Source organism: Pelodiscus sinensis, chromosome 3, assembly GCF_049634645.1.
Source record: "Pelodiscus sinensis isolate JC-2024 chromosome 3, ASM4963464v1, whole genome shotgun sequence".
NCBI lineage: Eukaryota > Metazoa > Chordata > Testudines > Trionychidae > Pelodiscus > Pelodiscus sinensis.
Genome location: NC_134713.1, coordinates 5,217,107 through 5,230,958, shown reverse-complemented (window position 1 = coordinate 5,230,958; position 13,852 = coordinate 5,217,107). Strand labels below are relative to the sequence as shown.

At 46.4% G+C, this 13,852-nt stretch overlaps 1 protein-coding gene across 5 annotated transcripts in view; it reads right to left on the bottom strand.

Moving 5' to 3' along the window:
- The window catches only part of FBXO16 (F-box protein 16), a 52,937-nt gene that overhangs the window by 22,890 nt on the left and 16,195 nt on the right, over positions 1-13,852 (bottom strand). For 4 of the 5 annotated variants that reach the window (XM_075923279.1, XM_075923283.1, XM_075923278.1 and 1 more), the window contains 3 exons: positions 8,959-9,165; positions 7,529-7,693; positions 5,891-6,117 (listed from right to left, as the gene is read on the bottom strand). In XM_075923279.1, coding sequence (XP_075779394.1) covers positions 5,891-6,117; positions 7,529-7,693; positions 8,959-9,165 — 599 coding nt within the window. Of the gene's footprint in view, positions 1-5,890; positions 6,118-7,528; positions 7,694-8,958; positions 9,179-13,852 lie in introns of all 5 variants that reach the window. The other variant, XM_075923282.1, reaches the window with a different exon arrangement.

The window sequence follows — 13,852 nt, the reverse complement described above, 5'->3', positions numbered from 1 at the left end:
ATGGGATCCTACATAATACTATTAAACTGGTGCCCCTGTGCCTCGCGGGGAATGACAATCGTTCAGAGATGTGATTTATAATCTCCAGCAACACACTAATGAAATAGAGCTAAAGAAAATTTTAAACTAAGGTCCTGTCAACTAACACAGTACATCCATATACCTGGGGCTGGCAAATACCTGTGAAATGGCTTTGTTACCTCTAGAATGGTTCTTTACAGGCTCAGTGTGCTCCTAATAGGTCTGGCAGGCTTTTTAGTTTTAAATTAAGTAGATCCTCTCTGGATGAAGCAGAGACACAGGCCAGGGATAGGAAGAGCAGACGGCAGAGGCGGACTGGCCTGGCAGGATACTGGGAATTTCCCGGTGGGTGACGGGCCGTCGTTGCCCCACACTCCGAGCGGCTCTGTGTCTGTGCTGTATGCGGCACACGGAGCCTGACCCGCCGCTTGTGCTACGTGTCAGACGTGATGCAGGGAAATGGGACGGGGCTTGAGGGGCACGCAGGGGTGACATCATGGGGAGGGCCATTCCCAGGCCTATTTTGGTTGCCAGTCTGCTCCTGGCGGATGGGTGGATAGATATTTAGGCTACATCTACACTGCATCCCTCTTGTGGAAGAGGAAATGAAAATGAAGCGCTCATTAGCAACGTCTCGCACTTCATTTGCATATTCTCTTACGATGCTTTTTGCAAAAGAGGTTTTGTGCAAAAAAATGCAGTATAGATGGGTTCGTTTTGTGGAAAAAAAACCTTTTGCGCAAGAACCCTTATTCCTCAAAAAATGAGGTTTACAGGTTCTTGTGCAAAAGGGTTTTTTCTGCGTGAAACAGACACGTCTACACTGCTTTTTTTTGCGCAAAAAACCTCTTCCGCAAAAAGCATTGGAAGATAATATGCAAATGAAGTGCGAGACATTGCTAATGAGCGCTTCATTTGAATGTCTTCTTCCGCAAGAGGGATGCAGTGTAGACGTAGCCTATGACTCAGTGGTGCCTCAAATTTTCAGGTGCATATTCTGAATATGGGTAAGGATATGGGTACGGATTCACAGTTGCATATTCTGAATATGGGTAAGGATGGCCCTGTTCACCTGAGGGATGCACCAGTTTAACTAAATTGCTAAACCTTAGCTAAGCAAGTGTAGCTTGTAATATAGATCAGATCCCAGTCTGCCAGCCTCTCTTATGAGTCTTTGCTTTTACAACCAGTTACATATTCTGTGAATGCGTATATGGAGCTGTTATAAAATCTAATATAATCAGTTGGCAGGATGGTAATTTCCTACACTCTGGAGGAAGGAATATTGAATCTGATCCATGGAAAATGTCTCTACATGACTGTACCAAACCTGGCTCCCTGTGACTTCACAGCAGTCATGCTGTACCCCACATGGAACTTCGCACCAATCGCAAGGACACAACTAAGGCCACATGAGTACTGCAAACAATTGTTTTGAAAATATTCATCTGGGGGCTTCAGCAAATTTTCTGTGACTACATCAGTTCTCTTTTTGTGTCCAGTCTCCATAAACAGTCGAGCAAATAATTTTGCAGGCAGAATTTTTCCTAAAAACACAAATTTGAAGACTATCGTTTCCAGTGTGTACAGATTATTATACCACACACACCCATTGTCATGTCGTATGAAGAAATAAAAGCCTAAAGAGCACATTCTGAATTCAAACTCATACTTCACATGCCAGAAGCCAGATTTTAAATACTGCTCTCTTCCAAACTGGGAACCAAAACATACTCTCTGACTCTCTGACTTCTCCTGCACATGTACCAATACAACATACGCCATCATGTACCAGCAATGCCCCTCTGCAATATACATCGGCCAAACTGGACAGTCCCTACACAAAAGAATCAATGGACACAAATCAGATATTAGGAATGGCAATATACAAAAACCTGTAGGAGAACACTTCAATCTCTCTGGACACAGAGTAGCAGATTTAAAGGTAGCCATCCTGCAGCAAAAAAACTTCAAGACCAGATTTCAAAGAGAAACTGCTGAGCTACAGTTCATCTGCAAATTTGACACCATGGGTATGTCTAGACTACAGAGGCAGGTTTAAATATGCAGGTCACAATAAGGCTAGAGATAATGAGGTGAATTCAGTCAGGAAGGGTGAGGCTGATGTCGAGGTGTGAACACCAAGAGAGGAGAAGCTGCTTTTGTACTTGGCTAGCCATTCACAGTCTTTGTTTAATCCTAAACTGATGGGGTGTGTCTAGACTACATGGCTCCATCGACGGAGCCATGTAGATGAGTTTACTAGACATAGGAAAATGAAGCGGCGATTTAAATAATCGCCGCTTCATTTAAATCAAACTGGCCGCCACGCTGTGCCAATCAGCTGTTTGGCGGCACAGCGCGGTAGTCTGGACGTGCCGCGGTTGACAAGGGAAGCCTTTGTTGACCACTCCATTATGCCTCGTGAAATTAGGTTTACCGGAAGGGCGTTGGGCTAGCTGTAGAGAGATCTGAGGGACAGGGTGTGGCGTCCTGTGTAACCAAGCTCCCTTCACACAAGAGCGAGCCCTGTTCTGTAAGAAGCTATGCACAATTACTGCACGTAGCTATTTTCTTGTTGGTTAAACGCTCCAGCCCACAGGTCCACCGATGGGGTGGGGGCAACTGCCCCACGGTCTGGCAGTTCAAAAGAGCCCAGGGCTCCAAGCAGTTGCTGCTCCTACTGCAACAGTGGTGGTGGACGAAGCCCTGGGCCCTTTCAATTGCCTCTGGAGCTGCACATGGCACACTCCGAGCAGGGCGGACTTATCCATTAGGCACAGAAGGCACAATGCCTAGGGCCCACCATACTTTTAGGGCCCCACAAAAATGTTTTAATTTCTTTTAAAATCAGAAGAAAAAAAATGAGCTTTTAGGGTCGAAGAAAATATTTTAATTTTTTTCTCACATAAGAAAAAAATGAAACTTTTAGGGCCCATGAAAATCTATTACATTTTGCCTAAAACAGAAAAAAAAGTTGAAGTATTTAAAGTTATATCAAAAATAATTTTTAATATTTTTTTTTTATGGAGGAAGGGGCCCACGAAGGCAAAAGTGCCTGGGGCCCACGAAAGTCAGAATGCGGCCCTGACTCCGAGCAGGTGCTGAGGGTTGCCTGGGGGAGTTTAGTTCCCGCCTGCCCCTTCTGCCTGAGGCTGTGCCCCTTCTGGGGGCACGGAGCCAGCCCTCGCCGCTGCTTTGCCTAGGGGCCTTGAGAGTCTGTCGGCCCCACTGAAACACAACATGCGACTGGTTTTAGAGGCTTTCTGAGTCCACAAATTATCTGAGTTAGTGCTGGCTTCCAGAGGCCACATGGAGGTGGGGAGGGTCAGCGTTCATTTCAGCTGACCTGCCCTCAGAAGAAGTAGCAGGCCTCCTTCCTGAGTCACTGGCCACAGAGCTGGCTGGATTCCAACACTGTACTGGAGTCAGAATTCTTTATCCATGATGAAATGGGAGAGAAAACTTGATTTATTGGCAACCAGCTGCACAACACCAGATGCCTTCAAGCAGAACTGTGCACTTGAATTAAAAGAAACTCTCCTCCTGTTCCTTTCCTGTCAGAAACTAGTTAGCGAGATCTTGAATGGCTTGCTCGCTCCACTCCAAGCCTCCTATGAAAATGTATTGTTTCATCTTTGCAACACTGAATAATACCTTAGAACAGACAAAGCCATGGACTCACTAATAGCTGCTCTCATTTGTACCTAAGACCATATCCACACTGACACATTTTGTCGCCAAAAACTGCCTTTTGTCGACAAAACAGTGAAAGCAAACACACTACAATATAACTTTTGTTGGGAAAAACACCCTGGTTTGGCCACAAAAAACTTCCACCCCTGAAAGAGACTGTGTAGACACAGTTTCAACTTACGCTACCCAATTAAGCTCAAGTTGCATAGCTGTTTCGAGTTTAGCCCTGCTGTAGACATGCCCTGACTAATCAGGGAACAGAACTGCTCAGTTTTCCTGAGCCTAAAGGATGGCGGTCATGCTATACCACCTCAAGGGTGATTAGCTCGAGAAAGCTACAGCGGTGGATTCTGATAGTGATCAGTCCAAGAGAGAGAAATACCTAAATATGGTTTATTCAAGTGGAACGTCACATCAATACCTAACCCCGCACACTTGTGTTACTGCATAACCAAAACAGGCATTCTAGAGGAGACTGCAGGGTAGCAATTACCTACAGCTTAAGTGATATTAAAGGGAGATTTTTGATAAACAAGTAAATCTCATGGAATTGATTTCTTTCCTTAAAATAATCCCCTGTAATTACAGTTAGAGTTGGTAGAACACTGCACACAAAAACAGGAGCATGAGTGGTTCACAGGTTTAAACCCTGCCCAGGAAGCAGAAAAAAAATATCTCTGTGTTTATTGCACCATTAGCAACTCAGGATCTCCTTCACCTGTGTGTATGTTGTAGTCAAACCCCCTGCCCTGTGTCTGGTGGTAGCTTTAGATTGGAAAACCTATATATCTAGTATAATGTGGTCCTGATACAGACTGAATAGAATAAATCCTACCCAAGTATAAATATGTACTCCTACAAATAAAAATAATAATACACGTCGGTAAGGACAAGCATCTCAGTTGCAGGAAGTTAAGAAAGTATCCAGTCAATTCTACCAAGAAGGGTGAGACTGAAGTTTGAAAGATGCTAAAGAAAGAGGATGCAAATGAATGCAGAAAGCTCTCTGAAGCAGTGTTAACCCCTAAGAGGAGGGGATGTGGATTAAAGATAATGATCCATCATGGGATTTCACTAGGAGATGGGGAATTTCTGAAATGTCCAGGAGTAGTGGTTGGTGCATCCTGAATAACTATTTTCAGAAAGAACCCAGGCAAGTAGATTAGCATTTGGCCCAAAAAGCTACTAGGCAGGGGTGAAATTCACAGTGGCTATGCACCTCCTAGGGTGAAATTCTCCCCTCTACAGAGGGTCAAAACAAGGTTGATGAACCTTGAGGGCTTCATTGGGATTCAGCTGGCTTCCAGGACTGCTGCGGATCCACCACAGAAGAGTGAATTCCACACTAGCTGTATAGGATTCAAGACTCTCTTGAGCAGTGTTTCTTAAGCTTTTTAAGACCGAGGAACACCAAACAATAATTTTGTTTTATGAGGAACACCAAGGATTTTTTGTTGAGCAAAAAAAAAAGAAAAAAGAAAGAAAGGTCGGGAGGGGGGAAAGGGTTGGGGGAAAAGTTATTGAGGGCCTTGGTGTTCCTCCTAAAAAAAATATTGTTTGGTGTTCCTCGGTCTTAAAAACTGCCTTTAAGAGTGGCCATTTTGAATTTTGTTGTTCTCAGCGGCACACCGGTGTGCTGCGGAACACAGTTTAAGAAACGCTGTCTTGAGCCTCTTTTCCCAGGAAGTGCTGCACAAGGAGAGACCAATGGTCCAGGGAACTATTATTCTTTCTCCATTAATAGTCACTGCTAAGTGTGTCAGAAGAAACCGGGTCACTGCCCCAGTGCACTGTGCTGTGTGTTATTACACCATGGGGGAAAGTGTCTTTCTGACCCACTGGTGATCAGATAATGCCCTGAAGTGTGAGGACCGATGAGTCCTGTAAGTCTATCCTAGGCAGTGTAACAGCAAGTGCTATTCATGCTTTTTTAGAGATATGCAAGAAAATCTCTTTTGCGTCATCGCTGTCCCACATGGCTAATGTGTTTATTAGCTTCCCCGCAGTATGTTTATTTTTCTCTGTTAGTAAGAGAGCTGCACAATCCCTGAAACCTGGCTGCAATATTCAGAAGTGCCTTTGAGCATAACCAACAGCTTCCTTCTTCCTCCTAGTGCCAGCTACCTTTCCCATGCCACCGAAAATCCTGAAAGTAAGGGTGGGAGCATCTTACGCCTGCCTCACTTGCTCGATCGGATCGTAGTTGTCTAAGTAGTTGAATCGGACGATGTCAGTTGGATGTTTATCCGAGGAGCGCCATGGTGGAAGCTCTTTTTTCTCTTTGTCTTTTCCGAGCACGGATGCTGATCGGAGAACCGAGGAAAGGGACAGTTTTGCCTCAGGGACATCTCTTGCGATCGGCTGGACATCAATGACCACAAATTCATCTTTTGGAGGGGTCTAGTGGGAGAGACACATATAGGAAATGAGCCGTGGTACCCAGCCACACCAGTCCCACCCACTCGGCATTGTCAGCAATGAAAGTCAAAATAAAGATATTACATGACATGGGTTTTACCCACGAAAGCTCATGATATATTTGTTAGTCTCTAAGGTGCCACAGGGCTGCTTGTTCTTTTCATCAGAGAATGTGCAGCCTCCTAGGTGACAGAGCTGCCAGGTTTGGGGGATGGATAGAACGGTGCTGCTGTCTAATGGTTTCTAACAAGGTTCCCTCTAAGGTGCGCAGCAACATGGCCTCACAGCTGCTTAATGAGGCCTCACAACTGCTTAATGAGCCCACCTAGAGATTCAGGGATGCCCTACATAGAACTGCCTGGCTGGGGGAGGGGCACTTCTCCCTCAGCTATTGCAGCAGCTCCGTTCTGAGGACAACGAGTATCTCCTAGCTGGTAGGGACAGTCCCCTTGTTACCGGCTGGGCAAGACTCACTGCTCTGTCCTCAGCAGTGAGCTGTCGCTGTAGCTGAGGGAGAAGGGTCCCTCCCTCAGCCAGGCAGCTCTGTGTACAGAGCCCTGAGCGGGGTTCATTAAGCAGCTGCAGGGCCCTGCTGCCGGGCAGCTTAGAGGTAACCTTGGTTTCTAATGACACTTGGTGAGTGGAGAGAAGAGAGAGAGTCACCCACCATCTCCCTACCCAAAGAGCAGGCCAATGTGCAGCCATTTTGTTTTTCCACCACCCCAGTGTCCCATAAAGCCTTGGAGGGATATCATTCAGATCACTGCCCTCATCCTCACAGATTAGCTGTTGGGAAGGGTGATGCTGGGAATCGTCTCTCTTTTGCTTTGCTGAGAGAAGAGCCAAATCTGGGATTGGAGGGGGACCATGAGGAGAGTATTGGGAGAGGGGAGCAGAGCCCAAAATGCAAGGGGAGGAATCTTCCCAACATTACCTCCAAAAGACAGGTGAAGGGGAGCAGGGAGAGACATCTGGGGTAGGAGTCAATGGGACACATTTTCTCTCATTGCTTGTAAGTGCCTGAGTTGCCTCCCCATGAGGCTGAGAGAGTGGAGCAGCACATCACATGGTAATGAATGGATGGCAGCGATTTTATGTCGAGAACACTTTTCTAGTCTGACGAGTGTGATACTGTCTGGTGAGACGCAAACCAAAACAAGCAATCCTAACACTCAGCTATTCTCTGCGACCATTGCATGTCTTCCAGAGAGACGGAGGTATAAATTACCTGGGGAGGGGTGGAATCTCCAGCACTGGAGATTTTTAAGAGCAGGTTGGACAGACACCTGTCAGGGATGATCTAGATTTTGCTTGGTCCTGACAGGAATTCAAGGGACTGGACCTGATGACCTCTCAAGGTCCCTTCCCATTTTCATAGTCTATGATTCTATACCTTGGGCCTTGTCACGTGAAGCTCCTTCACCATCTCAATATAGTGTTTCTTCCAGATTCCCTGCTCAAAGGGGGTTGGAGAGAAGTTGATGTACCAGCCAAAACGCAGACACTTAAGCATCCAGAGCTGATCCAATTCTGTTAAGGACTTCCAGTGCCAGCTCACCTATGAAGGCCAAAGGCATGGCTATTTCAGCTTACAGTCTCACGTCACAGAAAGCAGACTCTGAACCCCACCATGTCAACCACTCGCAAGAGCAGATCACAGGTCCTGGAACCCACCAAATTTAAATGGGCAGGGCCTGCTGACTAAGGGTGTAATTCACTCCTCTGCACAAGGCCTGCCCCAACCCCAGACACTACTGAAAGGCCACATCAGTCTCACTGGTGTGGCCCATATGCCAGATGCATGCGGAGGCGCGCATAAGACACATGGACCACGCCAATGCGGTGTAAGTGGCATGTACCTGAGGCAGAGGCCTTATGCTGGCTGGGCCCCTGAACAAGGATGACCTTTGGACTGCTCAGAAATTACTGGCCAGGAGGGAAGTGACCAATTTGCCTAAGGAATCCTCCCTGTGAACAGACTCCAGCTGGAACAAATTCTCCTGGCCATGCATGGACAACATAGAATCTTGGTAGACCCCGGCACTGAGAATCTCATTCAGAAACTCCAGTTTGAGCATTTCTGCTCCCCTGAAGCCAGCACACATCAGTGCATGCACACTGCACAATACATGCATTTCAAAGGTGTTCTGAAGGTGGGAAGGATAGCTCAGTGGTTTGAGCATTGTCCTGCTAAATGCAGCATTGTGAGTTCAATCCTTGAGGGGACCCTTTAAGGATCTGGTGCAAATCTGTCAGGGATGGTGCTTGGTCCTGCCATGAGGGCAGGGGACTTGGACTCAATGAGCTCTCAAGGTCCCTTCCAGCTCTAAGAGCTAGGTATATCTCCATACCTGTTAAAGTTTTTCATACAGTATCTTTGCCATGACAAAGAGGCCAGGATTTTCAAAAGCAGCTAGTGACTTTGGATGCCCAACTTGAGGTGTCTGAAAAGGCCTGATTTTCAGAAAGTGCCAGGCCCTCACCTTTGGAAATCAACCTCTTTAAGGAGCCACAAGTCAGGTACCTGAAAATGGAGGTACCCTAAAATTAGTAGTCACTTTTGAAAATCTGGCCACAATGTTTACACTTTCTTAAACCCTAGAATAATTGAAATAGAGATCATCTAGCCCATTCCTCCATGCTTTCGTAACAATTCTGTTCACCCTAGATTATATGGCCAAACAATTCCCTCTATGTTGGCACTTATAGAGAAACTCTGTGCTGCTATGAAGGGTGCTAGCACAGATATATGGTAAAAATCAGGTGCTTCCTTACACTGACTTGCAAGTAGCATTCATGTTTCAGATATGTGCTGCTTTTTACCTGTGCACATCGGCAGAGACTCCTGGGGTCCAGGAAAGAAAAGATGTATAAAGACAAGACTCTGGGAAGCTTTGTGGTGAAATCCAGGGCTTCCGCTGGAACTCGATCCTGCAGCTGCTTGGCACAGAATTTCTGCTGCGACAGCGAGCAGCGTTCTAACAAGTCTATCAGGATCCTCCGCCTCTGACCGTCTGTCCACTTGTCAAACTGAAAAAGGGAACTGCAAGTTTTGTGGCACCTGCGATACAGCTTGTTAAAAATAAGATTAAAATTCAAGGCAAGGGCATGTGCAACTGCTTCTGGTGAGTCATTCCAGGGCAAAGGGGATGGAAATCACAAACGTAAAGGCTAGAAATGGCAAATGCAAGTGCATGTGAGTTAAAAGATCCATCTTCCACGGCTCAAATCTGGAAATACTTGTGTGTGAAAGGCTCTTTATCCCTACAAGTAGTCCTAGGTGTTGACTTCAATTGGATTATTCTTGGAAGTAAAAACATCCAGTATACAGTGTTTCAATGGGAATAAGCCCACTGCTACTTTGGCTACGTCTACACTGGCCCCTTTTCCGAAAGGGGCATGTTAATTTCACAGGTCGTAATAGGGAAATCCGCGGGGGATTTAAATATCCCCCGCGGCATTTAAATAAAAATGTCCGCCGCTTTTTTCCGGCTTTTAGAAAAGCCGGAAAAGAGCGTCTACACTGGCCCCGATCCTCCGGAAAAAAAGCCCTTTTCCGGAGGATCTTATTCCTACTTTGTTAAAAATAAGATTAAACTTTGAAGTAGGAATAAGATCCTCCGGAAAAGGGCTTTTTTTCCAGAGGATCGGGGCCAGTGTAGACGCTCTTTTCCGGCTTTTCTAAAAGCCGGAAAAAAGCGGCGGACATTTTTATTTAAATGCCGCGGGGGATATTTAAATCCCCCGCGGATTTCCCTATTACGACCTGTGAAATTAATATGCCCCTTTCGGAAAAGGGGCCAGTGTAGACGTAGCCTCTCTGTATAACTATCTGGCCACCATTATGTCACGTCTGAGAGCCTGTAAGAAGACCATTCCACAATTTGTAATGCATTTACCCTCCAAACACCTCTGCGCAGTAGAGAAATACTATTACACCCATTTTACTTCTGGGGCGCTGACACACAGAACCCTGGTCTACACTAGGGAGTTACTGAGAAATAACCCCCTTATTTCAAAATAACAAGCAGAGCGTCCGTATGACCAAACCCATTATTTCGAAATAATGGGCTGGTTACTTTGAAATAATAACTTTGGCTTTCGACAAGGGATAATGCTTATTTCAAAATAAGCATCTGACGAAGTGAGTCTTCGCCCACGAAAGCTTATGCTCCAATACATCTGTTAGTCTATAAGGTGCCACAGGACTCCTTGTTGCTTTTGCAGATCCAGACTAACACGGCTACCCCTCTGATACTATTTCAAAACAGTTCTTTCGAAATAGCAGGTAGGGTGCATGCTCCACTGCTGCTATTTCGGAATAACTACTCCCCACTGCTTCCTAGGGCTCTACGTCGAGGTAGCGCGTCCACAATAAGGGAGCCTGCCTCGGATTAATTCTAAGGCTTCCCTGTAATGTGGACACGCTATTGCAATTTAGTTATTTTGGGAGTTATTATTTCAAAATAAGTTATTTCAAAATAATTTCCTAGTGTAGACATGCCCAAAGAGACTAAGGCCCAGATTCTCAGAAGTCTTCAGGTTTCTAACTTCCCCTGAAATCAAAGGGCATTAGGAGCCTGTGACAGGGCGTCTGCCCCGCACTGGCCCTTTAAGACTAAAACCCAGCCCTGCAAGAGGGTTGGGCGCAGAGCCCACAGCTGAGGCTGATATTCCCATTAGGGCCCAGCTGTGTGCTGCATAAATAAGGGCTCCAGGAGGCACAGAGGGACACAGACTCTTGCTCTAGTTGGGGAGCAGGGAGGGACCTGGTTGCCAGAGAAGCTGGGAGCTTCCTGAGACTGAGCAGTGCTGGGGAAAGGCAGGCAGAGCTGGGGAGCCCTGGCCTGGCCTGGCCTCACTCCACTCCACTCCCAGGCTGCAGGGCCTGCGGCAAGGCCTGAGTGTACTGGGCTGTGGGGAAACAGCCAGGCTAGAAGGAGGCAGCAGGTCCACACCCCCTTGCCAATGAGTGGCCATTTGAGACTGCAGTTTGCCCCTGAGGCAAGAGCTAGATGAGGATCGGCAGTGGGTCACTGAGGCAAGGAGGGTGTAGGGCAGGGGTGGCCAACCTGTGGCTCTCTGCTCACAGAAATGCGGCTCTCAGGGTTCTGGCTTGTTCGTAGTCGCAAGCTTGCTTTGTACACGCGCCCTCTTTCCTGGAAGGAGAAGTGCATGGCTGTGGCAGTGGCAGCTCCGATGAGACCCAGTTGTTGGATTAGAATCGGAGGGTCCTGGGGGTGCCTGGCTCTGGGGGAGGGCATTGGGTTAGAGTGGGGGGAGGGCTGGGGATGCCTGGCTCTGGGGAAGAGATGTGTGGCTCTTTGCACTACTATCCACAGCTCTTTAGGCTCTTCATGTCTAACTGGTTGGCCATTCCGGTGTAGGGAAATTTGGGGTCCTCCCCTCCCAGGGAACCTCCGAGTGCAAAGACTGATAAACACACTCTCCTGCCTGGAAGGGGGATGAGAGACAGCAATTGTGGGCACTGCCGGAGGGCAGTGTCCTGAGGAGGACACCGCAGATTACGAGCGACGCAGGTACAGAACTGACCCAAGAGACACCAATCAGAGGGAGGCATCCGGCAGGCAGATACGAGCCAATTCCCCGGGCTACCATGGTGATGAGTGTCCACCCCGTGACAAGTCCTAAATGAGGATCCTGACCTAAATAAGGCCACACAGAAATTCTGTGGAGGAGCAGGGACTTACACCCATAACTCCAGTAGCATTCTAACCTCCACCCTGCCTCTCTTCTGCACCTCTAGGACAACCAACATGCCCATGACAGATGTGCACAGAGAGGATTAAGTTCTGGCCTTATCTGTGGGAAGAAGAGCACAGTTAGGTAATCAATCAATCAGAAATTCATTGGTATAGAGAGCAGTAAAGCAAGACTGTCCATAAGCAGAGATGGGCTAGGAACATGTGGACAGGGTGAGTGTGCTTATGTTCAGAAGCAGCAATGAAGTGTTTTTTTTTCTTTTTGTAAGCAGTAAAAGATGGAAAGGGAGACAATAGCAGGAACCTCTTTTTGGGAATCACTGTCACAGGTGATCCTTGCCATTCAGATTAGAAAGTTCAGTCAGCCCTGTCCCATATGAAAGGAGAGAGCAGAAAGGGCCGAAAGTTAGAAAACATGTAAGAAGACCATTCCACTAGCAATGGGAATCCCATGGGAGCATGTGCATTCTAGGGATGAAATACTTCTTACCAGATTTTAACCTAATTACTACTTAATCCTGTCAGCAGACTTCTGTGCTTGCATTTTAAATGGATACGCTCCTGAAATTAATGCAATTTGGTCAGCAGTACAGGAAGCACACAGCTTGTTCTCCAAGACACTACATTCAGCAGTAGCAAAGCAAGCATAATTTGTCTTTTTTTTTCAGTATTATCAAGTAAAAGAATGATACAGCTCTACCTTTGTTTACCTTCCATCACAGCTCCTCCTCTTACGTCTGGTTACATTTATCTAACCAGTTTAACTGGATTTATTGTTGCAAGGTGCTGCACCTTCTCTATTGCTCTGCTGCTATTTTTTTTCCTTTTCTGTCTTCGGAGCATTTGAGAGCAATGACCCAACAAGGACTAAGTGATATAAAATGGTTTTGAGTGTTGCACTAGTGAACATACAGCTCTGTAATTCTGCACACATGCAATACCACAGCATGTCAATGGCAATAGTACCAAGAAGGACCTTCAGGACCCAAACAGAATGGTCTTTCTCTCAGGCCTTGTCTACACTAAATGAAAGATCACTGCTGCCATGATCGATCTTTCAGAGTTTGATTTAGCGAGTCTTGTTAAAACTTGCTAAATCAAATTCAGAGGGCATCCCCATAGGTATCCAGTACTCATGCTTTTGTGAGGAGTAAGGGAAGTCGATGGGAGCATCTGCTCCCAATAGCCTCCTGCTGTGGGGATGCCACCAAGCTCGGCTTAAGGTAAGCCAACTCCAGCACCGTGGAATACGTTGCTGGAGTTGTGTACCTTAAGCTGAGCTTCCAGGTCTAGTGGCCTCTCTTTCTACTCCTTGAGCTGCAGAAAAACTCCTTTCATGTAGTATGCTCAGGCTAACCACTGAAGGCAGACCTGATTGTATGCATATGACATACCTTCTCTTTCATCTGAAGAAGTGGGTTGTGCCCACGAAAGCTTGTGATACCATCTACATTTTTTGTTAGACTCTAAGCTGCTGCAGGACCATTTGTTGTTTTTTAAGTTCTCACAGAAGTTAGAATAGTGATACTGGGTGGCTCCTGCTACCCTTTGCAACACATTCTAGTAACACAGTCATTTAATTATTAACCAAACTAAGTCATGAACTAATCAGGATGCTTATACTAATGTTATCAACCAGCTGTAGAATATTTGGCCATTTTGCTGCAAGAATGATTACATACGTATGAGCGAGTGAATGAGTGTGCATGTATGTGAAAATGACACAGTGAATTCACATTACTGTGGCTCTTTGAGTAATGCTGATCACTAATTTGGTTCCTGGCACTCAATATACCTAGCATAGGACTGGATTCTCCAGCCACTGTGCCACATTCTAGCAGAGAAAATCTCTCATCTCTTGTGCCAATCGCCCCCACTCAACCCCACTATAAAGACTCTTAGATTTTAAAGCCAGAAATGACCATCTAATCTGACTTGTACATTGTAGATCACAGAACCTCACCCACCCACCCCATAATAGACCCTTACACTAT